The sequence below is a fragment of the Pelobates fuscus genome, chromosome 3 (assembly GCF_036172605.1).
Source record: "Pelobates fuscus isolate aPelFus1 chromosome 3, aPelFus1.pri, whole genome shotgun sequence".
In the NCBI taxonomy this organism is placed as follows: Eukaryota; Metazoa; Chordata; class Amphibia; order Anura; family Pelobatidae; genus Pelobates; species Pelobates fuscus.
This window is the reverse complement of record NC_086319.1, coordinates 59,785,786-59,811,946: the sequence shown is the minus strand read 5'-3', so window position 1 is coordinate 59,811,946 and position 26,161 is coordinate 59,785,786. Positions and strand designations below refer to the sequence as shown.

The following is a 26,161-nucleotide window of genomic DNA, read 5'->3' as shown; positions in this document are numbered from 1 at the left end:
TGATAGCCACAAAGAGTTTTAGTAACTAGCAAAAAATAAATAAATAAAAAATAACCAAAAACCAACATATAACACACAAGTATTTATATTTGTGTCTGTGTTTTCACAACATTTCAATAGCACTTGAACAGAACACTTGGGCCTGCAAGATGAGGGGCAAAATCTTATTAATAGAAATAGTTTTAGTGACATCATATATAACTTTTATAATTGCTATACCTTACAATAACATATAAATAACAATAATAAAAGTATTTCCACAAGAAAGATACATTTAGCATTTATTCTTTTGCAAGGACAATGTGTGATATCATACCTCCCAACTGTCACTATTTAGAGTCCAAGTCCCTCTTTTCTATAAGCTCCATATTGTCTAAGTGTATAACAGAGTTCCATGCAATACAGCTCTCAGTAATGTCTTTACACTACAATAAATGTGTTTACAAAACAGTCTGTGTAAATAAGATACACTGTTCTTGATCGAAGTTACATTTCAGTTCCATAAATGTTACGAGCAAGTCGCCTAAAAGGTCTCAGAAGAGCCTGCCCCTGGCCACATCAGCACATCCCCAGTCACACCACTAAAATTAAAGTGTCCCTCTTTGTCTATTTAACTTGTTGGGAGGTATGTGACATGGAGCCATATTCTTCCCAGAATTCTGTGCCAGCATTCTTAGAGTGACGTGTAGGTAGATATGAATGATTATTTCATGACATTATCGCTGCCACGTATGTGGTGGGAATACGACTCCTTATCTGCTACTGATGCACTAAAAATAGGAACTCTTCTAGAGCACTATTTTAGATATAAGAAAAGGATTGTTTGTTTAAAAAAACAAACAAAAAAACAACAGTTAAACTAATGCTGAAGAAGGAAATGTGTTTCTTGTTTGCATGTTAAAAGAAACACGTCAGCGGACCTTAGATGGAGCCATTTCTTTTTAATACATGTTTACACACACCAGGTCAGCAGACTTGAGATCTACCAAGGGTTCAACTGATTGTAGGATGCTGTTACATACAGCAGCTAATAAGATTTAGCATCCACTGCCCTAGATTGCACACAGCACAACAGATGGGCTGAAGAGTGAAACTGGGATTTGTTATGTGAAAAGGCTGTTGAGCTAAACACAAGAGCTAGAGCTATTTCTCTGCTACTGCATTTTGTATTTGATTCCCCTCTTATTTGTATTATATAGCTCATGCAAAAGAAAAAAAAAAAAAAAGATCCATAACTATAAAATTGACTTTGATGACCAGCAGAGGTTTAGGTAATACATAGACTATACCTAAAAGCAGTTCCATACATCACATAAGGGAACAATTCTGAAAAACTGATAACAATCATGGTTCACCCATACACTGACTCAATGTTTATTTTAAAGGTACACTATAGTCACCAAAACAACAACAGCTTATTGAATTTGTTCTGGTGAGTAGAATCATTACCTTCAGGCTTTTTGCTGTAAACACTGTCTTTTCAGAGAAAATGCAGTGTTTACATTACAGCCTAGTGATAACTTCACTGGCCACTCCTCATATGGCTTAGATATCCTTCTTGGGTCATGGCTGCCTAAAATGCATCCAAACATTCAGTATCTCCTCCCTCTGCATGCAGACACTGAACTTTCCTCATAGAGATCCATTGATTCAATTCATCTCTATGAGGAGATGCTGATTGGCCAGGGCTGTGTTTGAATCATGCTGGCTCTGCCCCTGATCTGCCTCTTTGTCAGTCTCAGCCAATCCTACGGGGAAGCATTGTGATTGGATCATGCTACCACTTCTGATGATGTCAGCAGACTGCTTGTTTTTCTGAGTCTAACAGCATGCAGAGTTACAGCTCCTGGCTTGAATACAGTAAGATTTTTACTATATTTATGGAGGCATGAGGGGCCCAGGGAGACTAGATGGTGGTTTTAAGACTATAGGACAGCAATACATGTTTGTGTTCCTGACCCTATAGTGATCCTTTAACCAACCTATGCTCAGTCTACAGCTTCCTGAGCGACAGGAGCAGGAGGTGGAGTTACACTCTAGTAAAAGGCTATAAGTATCTTGGAACTTCTGAATATTTCTGACAGAAATATGGCACAAATCAGGTTATTTAGACCAGCACGCTGAATTGGTGATGGTACTTAGAGTAACTCTTTAAAGGATGTCATATTATTTTGATATCTATTCTGTGCAATACAATGTTTTCAAGAAACCTATACGTAAACACACAAACACAAGTTTATCTTATGGGAAAAAGAGGTAGTAATAGTCCTGGTTAAGAGCTTTAAATCTAAAGGATCCTTCACCTTTCCATTTTTCTGATAAAGTGTCCAACCACAGCTGCACATATGCATAGCGTCTAATAGCTCAGAGAGACTTGATTGCGGAGGCTTTTTCCTGGTGTTAGAGTTGGTGCAGAGTATTAGCAAAAGCTACAGTAGTTTGAACTAACATTTTATTTTTATTTTTTAATAAAATTAATTTTAGTTGCACCTATATAGTGCATTAAAAAAATTATAGTCATGTTAAGGCTAAAGTGGCAGTTCATCAGTATAAAAACACCACTCTATGTGTGTGCACAAACTAGCACAAAATCGGCCAATGAGAGAAACAAATCTACACTATCTATAGCTAAATTTAAAAATAATATTTTTTCTTTAGTGAGACCAGAAGTTATTTTACAATGGAGGTTTTTATGGACTGTTAAATTCTTTTTTGTTGAACTAACAAAAAAAAAAAAAAAAACACTTTAGAATGGACAGTCCCTATTGTTGGCCCCAAACAAAACCACATCATGTCCAAATCTTTTGTTTAATACAGGACTTCAGAGCTTAGAAATAAAACAAGTAAATAAAAATAAATGTATGACCGACAACGTGTCAAAGGATTTATCTGTACATAAACCTATAATATTTTTATAGTCCTAATCAACTCATGAAAATGCATCTAAGTGTACCACAGCTATCTGCACAACCGTAATAAAATAAATAAATAAATGGACAAAACTGTAACCAAGACAGTAATTCTTCCTGGAGTACCTTTTGAACAAATTGATCCTCAGTTGAACAGGACACTCCACTGCCCAAATACCAAGTAAATAAAATCCCTGTGTAGTAGATTTAATTATGCATTTAATAATTATTTTTTTTTTATTGGAGTTAGATCTATAAACAACTTGCAAAACCTGCAGATCTCTTGTCTGTTGCCTTTGCAAGTCCTCCTCTTCTAACCCCGCTCAGACTTTTTCTGTTCAATCACAGACTTCCAATGCAGCTCAATGAGGAGTCTTTGCAAGGCAGGTGCTCTGAGCAATCGCTGCCTCTTGAGTTAAGTGCAAATAAGCTAACCAAACCAGGAAGTAACAGGACCTGTTGTCTACTTGAAAAGTCAGGGGGTGTAACCAGTATAATTTATCAAACTGTCAATTTCTATTCAAATCTGCACTATTTCCAAAATGAAAAAAAAAAGAGGACACACTCTTCACAGTGCTTTAGGGGTCTGGATGTTTCTTTCAAATTAAGACTAGGAACTCTGAATTTGGTAAAAATATGCAGAAAGTACCAGTTAGAAGACTATGCAGATCAGGCAGAGCAAGGTTAGTCATCAATACTATACTCCCATAGCTCTCAAGGAATGAGCCTGAAGTCAGGCTCTACACATATTCTTTAAAGAGATATTAATAAATAAATATGTTTTTTATCAGTGAAGACAACAGACATAGTAATAGCTTTATGAACAGTAAAACTTCAAAATTACATCAACCCATCTAAGCACAATGGAAATCTTCAGAAATACTCAGAGTGGACATCATGTCAAACTCTGCCCTCCAGATGTTGCTGAACTACAACATGACTCTGGCCATCTACTGCAGTCAAACAGTTCTGGGAGTTGCAAGCCATTTACATCTGTGGGTATAGTTTGAGATCTTTATGCAACAAATGCATAATCTTTAAGCAACAAATACACTAAAACCTCAGAAGAGAACCTAGAAACATCTGAAATTGAATTCTCTGCTCTCAGATGCCTGGGCAAAATCCAAAGTCATTGTATTACAGACTCATTCTGATCTGGTTTAGGAGAGACATTATGGGACAACATGATAAACTTAGCAAATTTACTCAATCAGCTAGATCTGAACCAAAGCAAAATTTGATTAAACTAATTACTCCAGGTCACCTCTCTGGTGAAGGTGCAGAACATGTCACAACACAACAGGTGAGTCTCATCTACCGACTCCAGTATATGAAAGTGCCAAACTATAGATAATACATTAGACGACTTGATGGCAGGGGGAATTAGAAGTAAAAAAAAATAAAAGAAATTTAAAATAAAACCATCACAACAATATGCTAACTAAACGTATGTAGCTAGGCTACTTTTAGTCATCAAGATTTGTGTAAATGAATATGGTCAGGTCCCTAAACTAATGACAGATAATACAAATAATAATGCTACAATATATTGTCATGAATTGAAAAACCTGCCTTACACGAACTGCGCAAAGCCATACTTAATTATATAGCATTCCATTCAGAGGGTATAGACCAGGATTAATATATTACTACAGCAGGTTGTCAAACACATCTGGGATTTGAACTGCGCCAGCCGAACTATTTTTCCAGAAATACACTCTCTAAATTAATCTCTAAAAGACAAGCCTTCACCATGACAGTTTCCCATGAGAGAAATGTCTTGCTTCTGATGACAGTAACGATGTCACTTTGAACAGAGCTATTTTGGGCCTGAGATAACTAGTGGGGAATAACTGTAAGAAAACCAATACTAGCGTCGCGGCTATTAATAACAGCACTGCAGTGTAGGGTATTATACATCTTTCATACAGGGCTGGAACATGCAAGAACCACGCAGGCACAAGACGGTCTGATAATCCTTTTTAACGCTTTATGAGTTGGGTGGGTACGCAACAACTATTCATATAAAAATAAAAAATAAATAGACTGCATGTATTCTAAATCATTCTTTTCTTTTTCTGTTTTACAAAAAAATATTTAAAATTGCAATAAAAATCTTATACCGACCGGTTTTGCAATAAGTGATTTAGCGTGGACACTGACCTGGATTAGAGCAGATAATATGTTTTGAGTGTAAATAGTGAAATATAAACATTGCGTGTGTGTGTGTAAGTAGGTCTTTCCAAATGTCTGCTTGTGTAAACAGCAGACTTTTTCTGATGCCCGGGCTGAGCCAGTCAGAAACCGTACTGTTATGGCATAAAGCATGTGAATGGTTACACAATATATAATAGAAAGAAGTGCTGAAGTTTTTGAAATAAATTATCGGAACCAATGGTCAAGAATAGTTGTGCCCACGAGACCTGGCAATCTAGTGTCATAATTGACATTTGTAGATTATGCATACAGAATGTGGGTATTCAATCAGTTATCGATTATTTGCTAAACCTTGTCTTCGAGTCAGTTTTAATTCCAGTTTGGTTATCTTGGCATTAAACTTACAATTCATTGGTTAATGGAACACTCCAAGCACCATAACCAATATCTCTGTGATGGTTATGGTGGGGGGGGGGGGGGGGGTTAAACCGTTTTAGAACAATTTGACTTCTTACCTGGGATCTACCCTATTCTGCTTCCACTACTAAGCACGGAGATTCTGTTCGCTCTCTTCAGTGAAGCCAAGGCAATCCTGGCACCATATCCACCGCAGCGTGTTATAGTAGTTATAGTGCGTGGATGCTCCTTTATTTCCTGACAACTCACAGTTTAGCGCATAAGCTGGATTGTCATATACACACTTTTGGTGTGGATGAGGATGGGTGAAAAACCCTTCACGTGAAAAGTTATTTTGCACAAATCGTTATTCACCAAGTCAATTTTCCACAATTACTAATTAAATGAATGACCCTATTAATCTGTTGCAAGCCAGCTGTAGTGGTGATGGTGCCAGGCGGGCCTTGCGCTGTCCCAGTGTAATCTGTCAAACATTTTTAGCACAATTTGACACTTACCGTGCCTCTACAGTGCACCTGTGCTGCTTACGGTCTACTCTAGGGGAGAAGCTGGATGCCAATATAGTTATTAATTAATTGGCCAATGAACAAGTCGTAAGTTGTTGTATTGAACATACTGGCATCTAGCTGCCCTAGCTCTGAGAAGATGGAGGTTTTCCAGGCGGAACTTAAGTAAGTGTCAAACCATGTAAACCAAACCGCACCAGGGCACTCCTGGCACCATAACAACTACAATGGAGAATAGTGGTTATGGCACTTGGAGTGTTCCTTTAAATCAGGCATCTCAAAAGCCAGCACTTCTGGGAATTGCAGGCCATCAACATCTGTGTTGCCAGAGTTAGAGATCCCTGCTTTAAATTCAAGATGGATGCCTGGAGCTAAAGATCATTAAAAGCAGCCATTTTGTTTTTGTAGCTTACCATACTGGAGTAGCTTGAGTGGGAATAGTGTAATCTGATTGGCACATGGGCTAATGCAAGGGATAGACAATCCAGGCTATAAAGGACAGTTTTTTTTTTCTGGACTGTTTTTTGATTTGCGTTTAAAGGTTAATATTAGAACAGTGGCAACATGGCTATATGTGGTATTTAAATAGGCTTCTTCATAGTTATTGGGGGAACAAATTAATTTCTCCATTGCACAACAAAGCATAACTACATCCACTAGATATTAACCTCACATGGTGCTATTCTAGTCGGTCAGTAACCTTAATAATTAAGGGGTACTGAGTCTTTTTTTTTACCTCTCTGCTTGCTAGATTTAATTCCTAAGCTGTTCAACTAGGAAACGTTTTGGCAGAACTTGCCTTATTTATTTTCTATTTGGCTTCAGGTGTCCGATAAACCGAAGGCAGCAAATTCAGCTTTAGTTAACAATAACTGCAAATTACTACCTTTGTATGTGCCACCTCTCTACATAATTCACCTAGGGGTGTGTGGAGACAGTCGTTGACTGGCAACATGAAGCAATGCTAAAAACCTCTCCTTGTTAGAACTAGTTTAGTTTTTACAACTCATCTTATTATGGAGACGTATTACTTTTTCCAATACCTACATTTAATGATCCCATAACACATTTATGTCTCACCTGTGCAGTATTTCCTTTTGTTTTACCTGTGCTGTTACACACCTCTTTACATTAATGCTACCATCAAACTTGGGCAAGCTCTGACAAACATCAGCACGCCATACTTATGAATAAGGGACCTGATGTCTGACGTGTTATGCAATATCTTTTTTCCCTTTCCTTCCATGAACTGTGTCTGAGAAGACTATTCACGATGAATTGTAATGTATGTGTATTACATGCTTTTATGCATTCATCTTTACACCCTTATTAACCAACAACAAAATATTCAGTGTTACAATTTTGGCAAACTGCCTCCTCTACTTCACAGTTCTAAGACAATAAATTAAAGGAACACTATAGGGACAGGAACACAAACATGTATTCCTGACCCTATAGTGTTTAACCCACCATTTAGGTGGCTTGCCCCCTCTTAGACCCCCTATAAAAGTTTAAAACTCACCTTTATTTGCAGTGTCGCGCGGGTCTGCCGGCGCTGGCTCTGCCCCCTCTGTGACATCAAAATGGCAGATTTTTTTAACCAGTCAAATGCTTTTCCACAGGGAAAGCATTGGATTGGCTAAAATCAGCACGGGGGTGGGGCCAAATGCCGTTTTGGGCAATCAGGCCCTCCTCATAAAGATGCATTGAATCAATGCATCTCTATAAGGAAAATTCAGCGTCTCCATGGAGAGCGTGGGGACGCTGAACGTCAGGCCTGCTTTTTCAGCAGCACTGACCCAGGAAGCACCTCCAGTGGCCATCTAAGGAGTGGCCACTTGGAAATGTCCCCAGAGGCAATGTAAACACTGCCTTTTCTCTGAAACTATTATACTCACCAGAACAACTTTTTAAGCTGTAGTTGTTCTGGTGACTATAGTGTCCCTTTAAGGAGAAAAAAAAGACTGACAAGGCTGAATATGTGCTTAAATAAGTATGCGTATGTTCTCCTTCAGAGAGATCTAGTTTCAGAAAGTGGAGAACCCTTTAGTTACGTATGAAGAAAGAAAAAAAAAAAAAAAAAAAAAAACCATGACATGATCACAATGGAATGGAGAGATTAAAGGAAAGGGATTCCTTTGGGTTATCAGTATACCAGTGGCCCTGGAATCGGAATGATGTTATTAGGCAGCCATGACAAAAGAGGACACAGGAAGTAGCATGGGTGACAGGGGCGTACAGTGGGGTTCGCCAGACCAGCTCCCGCCGGGGTCGCACAAATCACTTGTCAGACTGACAAGTGATTTTGTGCCCCCTCGGCGTGCGGCTCCATAAGGCACTGTATACTGGGAGGGGTAGGAGCGCCGAGTGTCACGTGACTACCAAGCGCTCAGTGTAACTCAGCGCACCGCCGCCAGTGTCCAGGATCAAGAGGCCCCCCTCCTGCTATGACAGGTAAAATGGCAGGGAGGGGGGGCTAACAATGTGTAGGGGGGCAGAGCCGGCGCTACCATCATCTCAGGTGGTGACTTTGTGGGAAAACCAGATGCCTGCTTGAGCAGGAGGAGGGAGCTAAGAATGGAAGGTGTAGGAGGGAGCTCAAAATGGAAGGGATGGAAAGGGGGGGGGTCTCAGAATGGAAGGGGTGGGGGAGTTCAAAATGGAAGGAATAGGAGGGAGCTTAGAATGGAAGGGTGACTCAGAAAGGAAGGGGTTGGGGCGGTGCTCAGAATGGAAGGGATGGAAAGGGGGGACTCAGGATGGAAGGGGTGAGGAGAGTTTAAAATGGAAGGAGGGCTCAGAATGGAAGGGGTAGGTAAATAAATTATATACCCCACTGGACAACCAGGGATTAATAAACCCCTGGATAACCTAAGATTTAGAATTTCTGCTGGACCACCAGGAATCCTAGCCCCCTCCCTGCAAAAAAACCCAAAATTTTTACATTTATTTGCATTTATTTTCAGAAATGCAAAATGAAATGGAGAGGCTGGAGTCTCAACATACAAACACAATCACCTCACCAATATCTCACGGAAACCACACTCCGGAATCACACACAGCTGTCACACACAGCACACACGAATCACACACACACTACACTCAAGAATCACACACACCACATACCCACATACATATTACACTCAGGAATAAAACAAAACACATGCAGCGACCACACATATTACACTCGGAAAACACACACATTTAACCACACACAGCACACTCAGACACCGCACACCCACATACATACACCCTGTTCCAAATTATTATGCAAATTCTATTTAAGTGTCACAAAGATTAAATATTTAGTTTTTCAGTTTAACTCATGGATGGCATTGTGTCTCAGGGCTCTTTTGATCACTGAAAACAATCTCGGACACCTGTGATAATTAGATTGCCAGGTGAGCCCAATTTTAAGGAAAAAACTACTAAAGGAGATGTGTTCCACATTATTAAGCAGAGCACCATTTTCATGCAATATGGGGGGAAAAAGGATCTCTCTGCTGCCGAAAAGAGTGAAATAGTTCAGTGCCTTGGACGAGGTATGAAAACATTAGATATTTCACGAAAACATAAGCGTGATCATCGCACGATGAAGAGATTTGTGGCTAATTCAGAGCACAGACGGGTTTGTGCAGATAAAGGCACATTGAGGAAGATTTCTGCCAGACCCATGCATCGGATCAAGAGAGCAGCTGCTAAAATACCACTACATAGGAGCAAACAGATATTTGAAGCTGCTGGTGCCTCTGGAGTCCCACAGACATCAAGGTATAGAGTCCTCCAGAGTCTTGCAACTGTGCATTAACCTTCTATTCGGCCACCACTAACCAATGCTAACAAGCAGAAAAATACATGAAGACTAATTTTCAAACAGTCTTGTTCACTGATGAGTGCCGTGCAACCCTGGATGGTCCAGATGGATGGAGTAGTGGATGGTTGGTGGACGGCCACCCTGTTCCAACTAGGCTGCGACGTCAGTCATGTTTTGGGCTGGAATCATGGGAAGAGAGCTGGTTTCTGACTGACCACTTTCTTCCCTGGTACAGAAGGAAGAACTATGCTTTCCGTAATAAAATCATCTTCATGCATGACAATGCACCATCTCATGCTGCAAAGAATACCGCTGCATCAATGGCTGCTATGGGGATAAAAGGAGAGAAAGTCATGGTGGGGCCTCCATCCTCCCCTGACCTCAATCCTATTGAGAACCTTTGGAGAATCCTCAAGGAAAAGCTCTATGAGGGTGGGAGGCAGTTTACATCCAAACAGCAGCTCTGGGAGGCTATTCTGACATCTTGCAAACAAATTCAAGCAGAAACTGTCCAAAAACTCACAAGTTCAATGGATGCAAGACCTGTGAAGCTGCTATCAAATAAGGGGTCCTATGTTAAAATGTAATGTGACCTGTTAAAATGTTTAAAAAGTTAAAATGTTGTTATAAGTTTGATTGAAATAGCTTTTGATTTCAGTAAATATGCTGCAAACACAACAAATGACAATTTTCAGTTCTTTACAACCTATAAAGTGTTTTGAAACTTACTGTGTGTAATAATTTGGAACAGTGCATTGTAAGTTTTTTATGTTTAAAAAAAAAATACGGTTATCATTAGGAGGTTTGTTCAATAAAGTTTGAATTGTACTCTTAATAGTTGATAACATGAGAATTATGCTGACTGTTATTTACATCAATTATTTAGGTAAATGAGAAAAATATAATTTGCATAATAATTTGGAACAGGGTGTATAACACTCCAGAATCACAGAGCTCCCACACAACACACACATGGCCTTACGGTCATTATGGGAAAAGTCAATCCATAAAAAATTACAATGGTCATACATTTAACGTAAAAGTATAGACATTTTGTGGTGTTTTGTTTTTGTTAGCTATTCCACCTGCTGTAAATGCACATTTTCCTTTAAATAAGTTATTTGTGGATCTGTAATTTGTAATAGAATCATTGTGCACATTCCTTTAAGTTGTTTTGCTGCAGTAACTGAGCTATGTGTAACATAGTTTGAGTTTTAATGCAATGAGGCCAGTAATCTACTCACACCCACCAGACATTACTGTGGAGCTATAATACATTCATCTACTATACACATTACTGTAAGTCTCATTGCTGTGGATCTCTGTTATAAAAATGTATACACACTGCACATTATTTTATTACTGTAGAGCTCTGTGGTACACTGCACATTACTGTGAGCTTTAGTGTGGTGGAGCTCTGTGATATACTCATACACACTGTGCATTTTAGTGTGGTGAAGAGGTGCTTCCTGGGTCATTGCCTCCACGCTCTGCATCGAGACCTCTGAATTGAGGTTGAGAACACAGATTATCATTGGCATATTGGGATAGCATTTTATACGGAGCTTTGCTATTCCATGTGCACTAGCAGATGGAAGGATTTGTAGGAGTTCTCCTTGCAATGATTTCAATAGGGGGAGGGGGGATGGGAGGGTGTGTGTGCTTTGGATGACTGACAGGACTGTTCATAGGAAACCTCAGGAACGTATAATTCCTTTTTATTTTTTATGGGACAGGGAGAATTAAGAAACAAAATATAATGCTAGATCCGTTTACACGGTGGAGGACTTATACAAAAAAGTAAACATTTCTGATGGAACTCCTTTTCCTTTTTATAGGTGCCGTTGAACCTTAAGGGCGCTAGAGACCCTCGGTACGCCTCTCATGGGTGAAGGGTTGCCAGAAAAGAAGATGGCGAAAGAGTAATTGATTAAGTAAGAAACAGGACAAAATAGTGTTGAAATTGAGGTTATGATGTGTGAGAGGATATAATTGTGCTACAGCATCCAAAAAAGTAGTAAGGTCAAACTTGGACAGCAGTGATGTCTGTATTTAGAGCTAAATCATAGGATATGTTTATGTAAGGACCAATACCAGGGAACAACCCGTAAACTGTTTCTTAGAAGCATTTTTCCAGGCTAGCCAATGAAGCCCCAATGACACTGCCAGAGGTGGAATCATATTAATGGGACACTATAGTCACCTGAACAACTTTAGCTTAATGAAGCAGTTTTGATGTATAGAACATGCCCCTGCAGCCTCACTGCTCAATCCTCTGCCATTTAGGAGTTAAATCCCTTTGTTTATGAACCCTAGTCACACCTCCCTGCATGTGACTTGCACAGCCTTCCATAAACACTTCCTGTAAAGAGAGCCCTATTTAGGCTTTCTTTATTGCAAGTTCTGTTTAATTAAGATTTTCTTATCCCCTATGTTAATAGCTTGCTAGACCCTACAAGAGCCTCCTGTATGTGATTAAAGTTCAATTTAGAGATTGAGATACAATTATTTAAGGTAAATTACATCTGTTTGAAAGTGAAACCAGTTTTTTTCCCATGCAGGCTCTGTCAATCATAGCCAGGGGAGGAGTGGCTAGGGCTGCATAAGCAGAAACAAAGTGATTTAACTCCTAAATGACAGTGAACTGAGCAGTGAAATTGCAGGGAAAAGATCTATACACTAAAACTGCTTTATTTAGCTAAAGTAATTTAGGTGACTATAGTGTTCCTTTAAAAATCTATGAGAGAGCGAAAAGAAAGGCAGGATCGGAGGTAGATCATTTCTCATATCTCTCGACCTAAACCTTCGAAGTACAGAAGCAACCCATAGAAAAATAGTAGAATAAAGTAAAATAAAACATAACCTTTAATTAACAACTATTATTTAAAAATATATTGTGGCTACCAGTGCTATATGCAAGTGGAGGGGAGGGGTAATTGGCTAGAAAGTACAAAAATATATAGTACCTGGGAACACGGAGGGGAATACACTAGTAATCTGAAAAGATGCAAGAATCCAAAGAGGTGCCTGCAAGTGCATCCTCACATAGTGATATCCAAATCCCCAAAAAGTCTCCAATCCCCAACTCCCAATACCGAAAACTAAAGGAGTCAGACCCCTCCCCCTCGCCTAAATAGCTAGCCGTTACCAACTAATAGCTGGATATCACTGACCGATACCAGCTAGAAGAGCAATATCACTGGATTAGTATCACTTAGTTAAAAACATAGCGTGGTGGCTAATCATAGAGATGTATATTGAAGCTGCAGCATCATCCCTTATCTAACAATGCCACCCACTGCTCTAAACTGTCCCGACGCGCGTTTTGCCGAATACTGGCTCTTCCAGGGGAACCGAGTCTAAGTATAACGGTAGTTTAAATATCATACCCTCAGCACAAATTGGATAATGGTTCCACCAACAGGACTGGAGGGCAAAATGACATAAATCATGACTATTAACCATTTACAATAAGGGTAATCATGAAAGAAAACAGATAATTATATTAAGTCCTGTTAATTCAATAGAAGGAAATAACAAAAAGCAAAGAAAATAAGCTAGATAATATTTAGCCAGAGACCGAATGTAAAGTAAATGTATATATTTCTCTTAAGGAATATCAGTGTACACTGGGCACCATTTCCTATATATCTCAACTTACGATAAGAAATCATATGTCAATTTCGTAGAATTGAAACGCCACTTGCAACATAAATTACTATGGGGCTATTTGTACATAACATATGCCGTTGTCTATAGCTAACTGTGTGTACTGGGACATTGCAACAGATTTGTATCTAAAAGCCTCTTAATATCAGTGATGAGGCTACCCTGCAGTGGGGGAAGGTTATATACACATGGCTTGAAATAGCCTTGGCCAGAGTGGTATTGTCCTATTTACTGTGTTAGTGGGGATCAATTTGTACAGGTACTAGTTCCTACCATCAAATCAGAGTCACTGAAAACAAATGCACTAAAATAAAAAAATAAAAATAGACCTACCGTTGTCAAACTGAGTGGTCATATTAATTATAGATGTAATAAATTAATGAAAAAATAATAATGAGTAATAAATGTATATACATGTTATTGTATTGTATACACATATTTTATTATTGGAAGTTGCCTTCATGAAAAAAACCTGAGAAAGACCACAATCACTGAAAACAAATAAACTAAGATAGACAAACCATTGTCAAGCTGAGTGGTCTAATTCATACAGTAATCAGATGCTATAATGAAGGGAAGACAGTCTGTGGGCAGTTCTAGTCTGGTCCCCCCAAAAAACCTAAATGAGCTAGCCATATTCCGTCTCATAGAATGACATTTAAAAAAAATATATGTATGTGTACTAGTGATGGTAATAACACGCCTGCACACACAGACTCAAAACACCATGACCAACTGAAATCACAGCAGTAGTCATGGTGCTTGGAAAAAGATAATAGCATAAAGAGAAGAGGAGGATTACCTAGATGATGAAGAGAACACAGACGCCAGTAACTTAGAAAGAGTGCAGATTAGGGGTGACTAGAGGGAGGAAAAAAAGGGGTGAGCATAGCTTTAGTATGAAGATGGTGTTAAATGTATGAAAGGATCACAAGACAAGGTAAATGGAAAAAAGATTGCCTGTCATTAGATAGGTCCAAGAAGCATTAGTGTAGCATAAACTTAACGTACAATTCAGATGTAAAGCAAGATTTCCACTAGCTAAGTCCAGCTGCCCTGAATCAAGATGGGAGGTAGGGTCAGTTGTGTGTTGGATTGGAATTTTGTCTGCAGATAGAAGCTATTTTTTGAGCTTCCGGAGATCTTTCTGTCTCTCTATACATACAGAAAGTAACTATACAAACATAATAAACAAATGAATGCATTTAGTTCCCACTGGTTCATATTTTTCACCATTGTTCTCCATCTGCTAAGAGTACAGATATGGCTTTATAAGCTTCTGCATCAGTCTGGCATTTGAGTCTTGCAATATCTATTAGTTCATGTAATTATCCCCGCAGAATTTCTTGGAAGTGTAGATAGAAATTCTAATAATTCTTGCATGAAGCCAAGTCTTGTACTTTCATGGCGATCCCACTCTTTGCGAATAGGACAAAAGACAGTGGAACTATAAGTAATAAAGATCGCCTGCAACAAGTTGGCGTACTGGTTGCCTAGTAGCTAGGAACTGTAGCAAACTCACAGTTGTACAGGAAACTAACAGACAGAACTGAGGACGAGAGTCATGCGACAGCATTAGATCTGCTTAGTTATTAACCTGGACAAATCATTTTACCAAGATGGCACATGTAGTGAGAGGAATAAGAGAATTGATGGCCCATTCTATATTTCATTTAACCCTTTATTTAGGATGGTGTGCAAAGCAAGGGTTAATCAATTTGCAATTCCCATTACCTGCAGCCAAACTAGAAGGGTATAAAGATGGCAGTTTTATTCTAATGCTAAGTGCGCTCTGTCCTTCACTATCGCAAACTATTAAAGGCACAAATGAGAATTGCAATTTGTATTTAATTTATAATGTGTGTATATATATTTGCAAATAACTGTATAGCATTATGCAGATTTTAACACATTGCGTACTTCTCTACACTGGAGATGGTTTATGTTGGGACATGGAGTTTTGCTATTTCACCACAGTGAGGGGATATATTAATTTACCTTTCTGGTGGAAGAAACGTCAGATTCAACGTCTATAACAGCTGGGTCAAAGGTCTGTGTATCCGCAACTTCAAACATAGGATTAATCTGCAAAGCAAAATTGTAGCAGACATTAAAATACAATCTGGGCACATGGATTCTACAGAACAGACACAAGAAAAGGTTCTGCTCCATGTGCTCATTGGATAATTTTTTTTTTTTTTTTTTTTAAACAGCACGTATTGTTTTATATGACTAATTTAACTGTCTGCTTTTCAACTCAGTTTTACTTGTCTCTTCTTATGGTTCTGTTTAATCCCCATCCTTTTTTCCCCCCAGCTGTTGTGTCCCATAGATAAACTTACTGTGAAATTTAGATATCCCCACCTGGTCAACAGGAGGGTGACTTCATAATTTTACATTTTTTTATTATTTCTAAATTACAAATCTGTATTCCTATCACTATAGTCCCAGTCCCTAGTCAAGTGCCCCCCACCATAAAATTATAGGGATACTATAATGTCAGGAAATATAGTTGTAAAATTGCTGTTTAGGTACCCCCCCCCCCCCCCCAATACTCCTGTTAAAAACTTGATATCACTCTCTTTCTCTCCAATACCATGCCGGTCATGCACAGCTGGTCCCTCCCCACTCTGCCTACTTGACGGAGATCATCAATCAATTTCAGCCAACCTACCACTTTCCCACAGAAAAGCATTGGGAGGCTACTGAACATGCATGGCAAAATGCAGCATTGCGCCAATCAGCAACTATAGTCCCAGTCCCTAGTTAAGTGCCCCCCCCCCCCCCCCCTAAAATTATAGGGATACTATAATGTCAGGAAATATAGTTGTAAAATTGCTGTTTAGGTTCAATGAATATCCAGACAAGATGCTTTTTTTAGAATAGTCATTTTAATAGCCCACAGGATGGGGATGACATAACGTCCAATGAGAGCGGAGTGAAAAGCTGGATATTTTATCTAATATCACAGCATTGCTCTGTCCCCATTATTATAAAAAGCTAACAAACTTTATTAACACATGAACAAATACGTTTTAAGAATGGCAGATGCTGTAAAGGGTGACAGTTTTACAAAATCTTACTATATTAGCATAGCGAATTATTGTTTTCAGATTCGTCGAAAAACTATTTTAAATAAATAAAATATATACAGATAAGCACTGCATTACAAGTTTCAAATGGCAAATGAGGATAACTAAAAAAACACATATGTTCACGGAAAAGCAATAGTACCACCTAGTGTTTAGAAACTAATATAGCAAGAGACAGTGAATGAACCTGCTTCATAAAGTGTCAGTTTTCCTGGTTAGAAAAAAGGGGGGATGGGGGGAGGGGAGAGGGGAGAGGGAAGGGGGGAGAAAGCACTCCACATAACCTCAATCTGCCCAAGGAAGTGTTAAATCAGACCTATGTTTCTTGCTCAGTGATATTATGATTCAATGTCTAGTTAGTTCAGGTTGCTTTAAACAGTTTTTGCCAATTTAATTATTGTCCATTTCTAGCCTCATTGTCATTTCTAGCCCCTTGGTTATTGAATCGCCCTGGCTTGCCTTGCCATGAGTTAAGCGGTTGCCCTGCAGCCTTAGATTGTGTGGGACTAAAGTAGCCAGTATGGTTACTATATGGACTACCCTCTCGGATCTTCCTTCTGCTCCTCCGTTGGGATCTGCCTCTGGTTCCCATTCCTGCCTGCCTCCTCGGATCAACCCTTTAAGCCAACTACTCTTCAGGACTCAGACCTCGTCATACCTACTGCTAATCGCTCTGGTTATCCCTGTGCCATGTTTCACCCCCGATACAAGACGTCAGAGTACCATCCAAAATCACTCACTTGGATCATCCTTTCAGCCACTGTATTCCTGTTAAACACATCTCTGCCAAGTAAGATTGTAAGACACCATTGTTCTGATATTCTCACTCATTTCAAAAAACTCAGTTGCCAAGCCATTGCTAATCTATTAAAATAGATTCTATATTATTGTGCAAACATCTCAATTGCCTAATGAGGTTATATCATTGTATAAATTGTAAGCATCTGCCACTATTTTTCTGTTTATCATTGTTGTTACTAAGTTAACTCCGTTGTGAATGGGCTCAAGTGTCACAATATATGCCAACATGCATGCTTAAACTTTTTTCTGCTCCAATTATTCCTCAATATTTCACTAACATTACCAGGAATCGTAAGACTAACATAAAAACTTTACACAAAATGTGTCCGTGTGTTGACTGTCCCTTTAAGCACTCTTCAGTATTTAGTAAACAAAGCCCCTAGTCTTTGTAACAAATTGCAGCATGGCTTTATTAGATGAATATGCATCTTGATTGATACATATGGACAATTTACAATAAATATAACTGAAAAGACCAAACATACATATTTTTCATTTTTGGTTTTATTTCTTAAAAAATTCCACCGAATGTTGAAGGAAGAGGCACTGTAGTATTTTCGTAGTTTTCCATACATCACCGTCTGGCACAGGTTAAAAAAAAAAAAAGGAAATTCAGTCTCTGCAGCAATTCCACTCGAAACGAACTAGCAGGGCCGGACTGGGGATACAAAGCAGCCCTGGGAAAAAAAATCTATGCCAGCCCCATAAGTCATTGCGCCATATATTGTCGCATGTAATATGTAAGGCTATGTCTTGCCACCCCAGATGATTGAGTAATTATATATATATATATATATATATATATATATATATATATATATATATATATATATATATATATATATATATATATATATATATATATATATATAGCTTTTTCTAATATAATATATTGGTCCTTTCAGAGTAAAACATTTAATTATACAGTAAGCATACTCACATGCAGACACAGACAATCTCACTGACACACACAAGCTCATTGATACACAGCCTCATAGACAAACAATTTCACTAATATACATAAGCTCATTGACATAAAAATACAAGCTCACTCACTAGCAGACACACACACACATGCAAGCAAGCGAACTCACTAGCAGGCGCACACACACACACAGGGCCGGCCTTAGGGGTGTGCGAGCTGTGCGGCCGCACAGGGCGCCATGTAGCAGGGGGCGCCGTGCGGCCGCACAGCCGTTTAAAAAAAAAAAAAAAAAAAATTATTATTATTTTTTTTTTAAATTTGCAGCGGGGGCGGAGCTTACCGTGCGGCGGGGGCGGAGCTAAAAGCGCCGGAAAACTGCTGCAGGGGAAGCAGGAAGGATTCCCTGCTTCCCCACCAAACAGTCACCAGGAGCTGCACTGCCTCCACAATGAACTCCACAGGTAACTGTGTGATTGTCAGGTGAGTGTGACTCTCTGCCTATGTGTATGTTACTGTCTGTGTGTGTGTGTGTGTGTGTATGACTGTCTGCCTCTGTGTGTCTGTGTGTATGACTGTCTGCCTCTGTGTGTGTCTGTGTGTATGACTGTCTGCCTCTGTGTGTATGACTGTCTGCCTCTGTGTGTGACTATCTGCCTGTGTGTGTGTGTGTATGACTGTCTGCGTGTGTGTGTGTGTGTGTGTGTGTGTGTGTATATGACTGTCTGCCACTGTGTGTCTGTGTGTATTACTGTCTGCCTCTGTGTGTTTGTCTGTGTGTATTACTGTCTGCCTCTGTGTGTTTGTCTGTGTATTACTGTCTGCCTCTGTGTGTGTGACTGTGTATGACTGCCTCTGTGTGTGTGACTATCTGCCTGTGTGTTTGTCTGTGTGTGTATGACTGTCTGCGTGTGTGTGTATGACTGTCTGCGTGCGTGTGTGTGTGTGTGTGTATGACTGCGTGTGTGTGTGTGTGTATATGACTGTCTGCCACGGTGTGTCTGTGTGTATTACTGTCTGCCTCTGTGTGTTTGTCTGTGTATTACTGTCTGCCTCTGTGTGTGACTGTGTATGACTGCCTCTGTGTGTGTGACTATCTGCCTGTGTGTTTGTCTGTGTGTGTGTGTGTGTGTATATGACTGTCTGCGGGTGTGTATATGACTGTCTGCGGGTGTGTGTATGACTGTCTGCGTGTGTGTGTATGACTGTCTGCGTGCGTGTGTGTGTGTGTGTATGACTGCGTGTGTGTGTGTGTGTGTATATGACTGTCTGCCACGGTGTGTCTGTGTGTATTACTGTCTGCCTCTGTGTGTTTGTCTGTGTGTATTACTGTCTGCCTCTGTGTGTGTGACTGTGTATGACTGCCTCTGTGTGTATGACTGTCTGCCTCTGTGTGTATGACTGTCTGCCTCTGTGTGTATGACTGTCTGCCTCTGTGTGTATGACTGTCTGCCTCTGTGTGTATGACTGTCTGCCTCTGTGTGTATGACTGTCTGCCTCTGTGTGTATGACTGTCTGCCTCTGTGTGTATGACGGTCTGCCTCTGTGTGTCTGTGTGTATGACTGTCTGCCTGTGTGTGTGTGTGTGTGTGTGTGACTGTCTGCCTCTGTGTGTATGACTGTGTGTGTGTCTGTGTGTATTACTGTCTGCCTCTGTGTGTGTCTGTGTGTATTACTGTCTGTGTGTATGACTGTCTGCCTGTGTTTGTCTGTGTGTGTCTGTGTGTATGACTGTCTGCCTTTGTGTGTCTGTGTGTGTGTGTATGACTGTCTGCCTGTGTGTGTGTGTATGACTGTCTGCTTGTGTGTGTGTGGATGTCTTCCTGTGTGTGTATGGCCGTCTGACTCTGTGTGTGTGTGTGTCACATACAACCAATACACGCATATCACACACTGTTAATATACCCATTACAAATATCACACATAGCATACATATCACACACAGTCATCACACGTACTATTACATACACAGACAACACAAACATAACAGCATACATGGATGACGGGGGGGGGGGGGGCGCTGTGAAGATTTTTCGCACAGGGCGTCTAAATGCCTAAGGCCGGCCCTGCACACACACAGCTTAATGTAGTGGTTCTGGTGTCTATAGCCTGTCCCTGCAGGCTTTTGAATGTAAACACTGACTTTTCAGAGAAAAGGCAGTGTTTACATTGCTTCCTAGTGACACCTCTAGTGACAGACACTCAGACGGTCACTAGAGGTGCTTCCTGTGTCAGTGCGGATTGGCTGAGATCATCAAGCTTGATGATCTCAGTCATAGAGGCAGAGACCAGCATGACGTTGGAAAAAAAAAAGTGAGTAAAACACTATTTTTACAAACACACACAGACACTACGACTGACACACACACACCATGACAGACATACACACACCATGACACAGACAGACACACACACACACCATGATACAGACACACACACACACACAGCATGACACACACAGCATGACACAGACACACACACAGCATGACACAGACACAGCATGACACAGACACAGCATGACACACACACACACACACAGCATGACACAGAAACACACACAGCGTGACACAGACAGACACACACACAGCATGACACAGAAACACACACAGCGTGACACAGACAGACACACACACAGCATGACACAGACACAGCATTACACACACACACACACAGCATGACACAGAAACACACAGCATGACACAGACAGACACACTCCCACTGACATACATACTTGTTGCTACCTGTGTGGGTGGGTGGGCAGACTGATAGGTGCCCCCCTCCCCTTTTGTGCCCTCTTTTGCCCCCTGTGTGCTTTTTAGCCCCTTCCCCTCCTGTGCCCTTATGTAGCACCCTCCCTTCCTGTGCCCTCTTTAGCCCCCTCCCGTGCCCTCTTTAGCCACCTCCCTTCCTGTGCCCTCTTTAGCCCCATCCCGTGCCCTCTTTAGCCCCCCTTCCAAATTGTACCCTCTTCAGCCCCTTTTGTGCTCATCTTTTGGCCCCTCTCCCCTTCCTGTGACCTCTTAGCCCCCTCCCCTCCTGTGCCCTTTGTTACCCCCCCTCCCCTCCTGTGACCTCTTAGCCCCCTCCCCTCCTGTGCCCTTTGTTACCCCCTCCCCTCCTGTGACCTCTTAGCCCCCTCCCCTCCTGTGCCCTTTGTTACCCCCCCTCCCCTTCCTGTGACCTCTTAGCCCCCTCCCCTCCTGTGCCCTTTGTTACCCCCCCTCCCCTCCTGTGCCCTTTGTTACCCCCCACCCTCCCCTTCCTGTGACCTCTTAGCCCCCTCCCCTCCTGTGCCCTTTGTTACCCCCCCTCCCCTCCTGTGCCCTTTGTTACCCCCTCCCCTCCTGTGCCCTTTGTTACCCCCCCTCCCCTCCTGTGCCCTTTGTTACCCCCCCCACCCTCCCCTTCCTGTGACCTCTTAGCCCCCTCCCCTCCTGTGCCATTTGTTACCCCCCCTCCCCTCCTGTGCCATTTGTTACCCCCCCTCCCCTCCTGTGCCATTTGTTACCCCCCCACCCCTCATGTGCCCTTTGTTACCCCCCCTCCCCTCCTGTGCTCTTTGTTACCCCCCCTCCCCTCCTGTGCTCTTTGTTACCCCCCCTCCCCTCCTGTGCTCTTTGTTACCCCCCACCCTCCCCTTCCTGTGACCTTTGTTACTTCCCCCCCCCCCACCCTTCCTGTGCTCACCTTCCAGCCCAGCCAGCCTTCCTGAAGCTCTTCTTGCGGCCGCAGGGGAAGCTCTTCTGGCGGCCGCTGGGGGAGCAGGCTGTTCTGTCTCTGCTCCCCCTCCCTCGCGCGCAGCTTAATGAGACCGGGGCCGGAATATGACGTCATATTCCGGCGCCGGTCTCTTTCTAGCGCGCGAGGGAGGGGGAGCAGAGACAGAACAGCCTGCTCCCCCAGCGGCCGCCAGAAGAGCTTCCCCTGCGGCCGCCATCCAAGCTCTCCATGCGGCCGCAGGACATCCACATGTCTCCCCGGCCCCAGGTGCCGACGGCCCACCGGGAAATTTCCCGGTATCCCGGTGGGCCAGTCCGGCCCTGCGAACTAGTAAATAAACTGATAGCGGCCAAACCACAACTGCAAAAATCTTATTGACAGCCCCATTCTTTTTTTGTGAAAACGGTTGTGCAGAACATTATATTATTAAAATAATTCATAAGGGAAAAGGCGCGAATAGTATAATTGTAGACACACTTGGAAAATGGCTGCTACCACAAATGTATGCTTCACACCTCTGATTAAGTGTTACAAACAATAGTGAATAAAACATTACAAACCAGAGAGCTGGGTTATAAAAAGGTTACAACTAAGTGCTCCACTGTGGTTTGTAGAGTTTTATTCACTATTTGCTATGTTGTTTGTGTAGAAAATTAGCCAACTGAGCATACGCAGGAAATACAAATATTTCAGGTAGATAAGGGCTGGTCCTATAACTGGAAAAATAAAAAGGAAATAGATGTGTATAAAAATACTAATCTACGTAAATAGTGTCCTAGAAATAGAAAATAGTTTATAGGCAGCAAAAAATAGTTTGTGTACCGTACAAACACTAGAGAACAAATGAGGGGAAAAAAAAACAGATGAAATACAGAAGCACCTGGTGTATCTGGATATTGATGCCACAAAGGGGGAAGGAATAAAAATAAAAAAAACCTACAGATATTTTCTTTACAGTCCTTGTATCAGTATTGCAGATACCTACAGTTCTCGTGTGATGTCATATAATAAGCAATACTGCACATTGAATGTTTTTCTGTTGTATGCATCTGTGTGGGATATACTTCATCTGATACTTGGAAAAATGTTTCTCAACCAGTTTTGTGATATGGAGAGCTACTTACAAGCTGACAACATCATTCCAATAAATTTGCTATGTTGCCGACAGTGTTCCTTTAAGTATTGACAAATCACTAAAACAAAAAAGTTTTTCTATAATGTTTCTTCTCCCTCTTTGTGAAGTCAAAATCCAGAAACATTTGGCGCTCTTGTATTTCACGTTCTCTCGTGTTGTTTTTTTTTTTTTTAAATCTTTGTGATCTGACACAGCAAAAGTGGATTGTACCTCAATGGAGGGTCCCCTGCTTGTGTGGAGATGAGGAGAGCGTGGATAGATGTCATTTACATGAGGTGGTGCTTCAGGGTGTGCTCTCTTAAGTTGAAGCTTCACAACTTCCGTACTGGTAAATTTGTCAAAATTCGTCTTCCATACCAACACCTAAATTAAGATTGGTGTGAAATTTAAAAAAAATCATAATCATGTTATACTACAAATAAAAGAAGGGGGAAAAAAGTGTCCAATACATCTGACATACGGGAGCAGTGGATAAAGAGGGAAAACATGCTTACGATCTAAAAGATGAGGGGAAAATACACAAAAGGGAAGTGATTGAATCAAGTGATCTGGATATACCTGAAAGGATGGGCGAGTTTGAGAGGAGAGAGTGCATTAGTTGAGAGACAACAGAGGAAGCTTGTAAGGAATGAGGAGTTATGGGGCGAGCTGATAGGCCTCTCTAAAGAATTGTTTTTAAAGATGTTTTTTTGAAGGACTGCAGAGATGGGGAGAGTCGAATGTGGCGAGGGAAGGGATTCCATATTGAGAGTTCCTGCAGGTGAGACTATGGGGTCATATTACAAGAAAGAGATAGTAACATGTCGTTCGTTGAAACATTTCTTCTAATGAAGGACATATAAGCAGGGGAAGTTACGGAGAGCTCTGCAGGAAAGTTCTGAACTGAATCCTAAATGAAACAGGAAGCCTATGTAGAGAGGGGTAAAGATTTAGAGTTGCAAGACATATTTAAATTGAATATTTAAATAATTTTTGTGGATGTCCAAGGGCAAATGGATGGCTGGTTGAGATAAGGGTGCCTAGATTGGATTGGGGTCATGAACTCACTGTGTGGGAAGTTACAAGTTGCAGACATAAAAATATCTAACAATTTTACAAACCTGGGCATCAGTACCTCCTGTTGCAAACTGCTCTCCATGCCTGGAAAAAGCCACAGAAAGGACAGGACCCTGGGGTGAAACAAAAACATGCCTTCCATTCAAAACAATAATAGTTTAAACAATGATGAGGTAAGTTGTCATAATAAGCAGTGATCTTTAACTTACATTACTACTTAAACCTGTACTTTACCATTGAGGAGAGTACATATACATATATACTGTAAGTACACAGACATATTATAAATTATATATACATTGTATCTACACACATATTACATCCTCCTCTTGATCAAATCACTTTTTTCCTGTGATAATGTTAACATTTGACATAAAGAGCCTTACTAAAAAGTATCGGAAGCCAATAAAATGCTTGAAGGTAAACGTGCAGATTGTAGAAATTTACTGAAAGTGAAAATGGAGAAAACTGCACATACATAAATGAATCCCACTTTATACAAGTTATAAATATTTTTCTATCAAATGTACCCATAATGTTTTGGGCTCAAGCCCCAGGTTTTTCTGGACGCTAGTAACGACTCTGCAATCTAGTGCTTCCCTTTCCAGATGCAGTAATACAGGACCTACCTCGTGGCCATGAAGAGTGTAGAGAAGTCTTCCCTCAAGAAGGTCTAGCACTTTAACCGTACCATCACTAGATGCAGTAATGAGGTAGTTTCCCGATGGGTGGAATGACAAACAATTAACTCCAGCACTGTGAACTAGAGTAAAGAAAATGAATATTTAGCTTTTCAGATTGTGATAAAAAATAGAAAATGTGGTGAGCACTGAAAAACAGTCAAACATGGGTGAGGTAAATGAGCACCTACATAAATTGTAATTTATTATATTAAAATAAGTGTATCTTCAGACACGTTGAGTTATTGGTGGTATGTATGTGAATATTGTTTTTATTCTTATTTTTCAAACATTCAGAGACACAGTGAAATCACAGTGGAAGTCCGGAAAAAAAAAAACCTCTAGCAGCATTCCAAGCATTTTAGTCAGTCTGAATATAATCTATTGATTGTTTAAAAGGGACACTGCACTGCCCAAATAAAAAATAAACAAATCAAAGCAATTTAGCAGATAAGCAAGCCATCTAATAACAGCTTGCAAAAGATGCAGACCTCTGGTCTGAAGCATTTGCAAGCCACCCCCTTCTAACTCAGACTTTCTGAGACTGACCAATTACAGACTTTTCAATACAGCTCCATGAAGATCCTTTGCAAGACAGGTGCTCTGGAAAACTAATGTGAGCTAAGCAATGAGGAAGTAACAGGACCAATTGTCTGATAGATAGCCATGAGGGTGTAACAAGGCTAATTTATTAAAAGGGTCAGTTTCTGTTGAAATCTGCACTGTTTGTACAGTAAAAAAAATAATAATAATAAAAAAAAAGACATTTCTACACACATAGCAAGCTAAAGTGCTTTAGGGGTCTGGAGTTTCCCTTTAAGTAAATATTTGAAATCAGGGATTTTTATCCTTTAAAAGTAATATATAATTAGGAGTTCGGCCCTACGCCAGTCACTTAACACCCCTCCTTGTCACAGGTACCTCATTCCAGGTCCCATTTACGGTAACCTTGCCCTGCAGAGAGTTCAAGGAGGAAGGATTAATCTCATAAGAGCAGGCTAGGATAGGACCTGCCTTGAATGGAGTTGTGGTAGAGTTATGCATTGCATAATTACATACTGTAACTAAATCCTTATTATTTTTGCCCATTAAGTAAGGTGTTAAAAAAAAAAAACAATTTAATTCGTTGAGGTTGGGGTTTAGTGAGTGTATTGGATCTTGTTTGTTATATATACACATCCAGGGGAGGGGGAACCGGGGCAATTTCCCCTCCCGAGAAAATAGTGCAGCTGCCATAGGTGGAACTACCTCATCAGGAACCCGGTCGGATGATGCAGCCGTTT

General features: G+C 40.7%; 1 protein-coding gene across 1 annotated transcript in view; it reads right to left on the bottom strand.

Annotated features, from left to right (window-relative positions):
- The window catches only part of POC1B (POC1 centriolar protein B), a 121,166-nt gene that overhangs the window by 65,159 nt on the left and 29,846 nt on the right, over positions 1–26,161 (bottom strand). Inside the window, exons 7-10 of the mRNA XM_063447114.1 lie at positions 24,828–24,961; positions 24,243–24,311; positions 23,353–23,505; positions 15,471–15,557 (exon numbers count right to left, since the gene is read on the bottom strand). Coding sequence (XP_063303184.1) covers positions 15,471–15,557; positions 23,353–23,505; positions 24,243–24,311; positions 24,828–24,961 — 443 coding nt within the window. The remainder of the gene's footprint in view (positions 1–15,470; positions 15,558–23,352; positions 23,506–24,242; positions 24,312–24,827; positions 24,962–26,161) is intronic.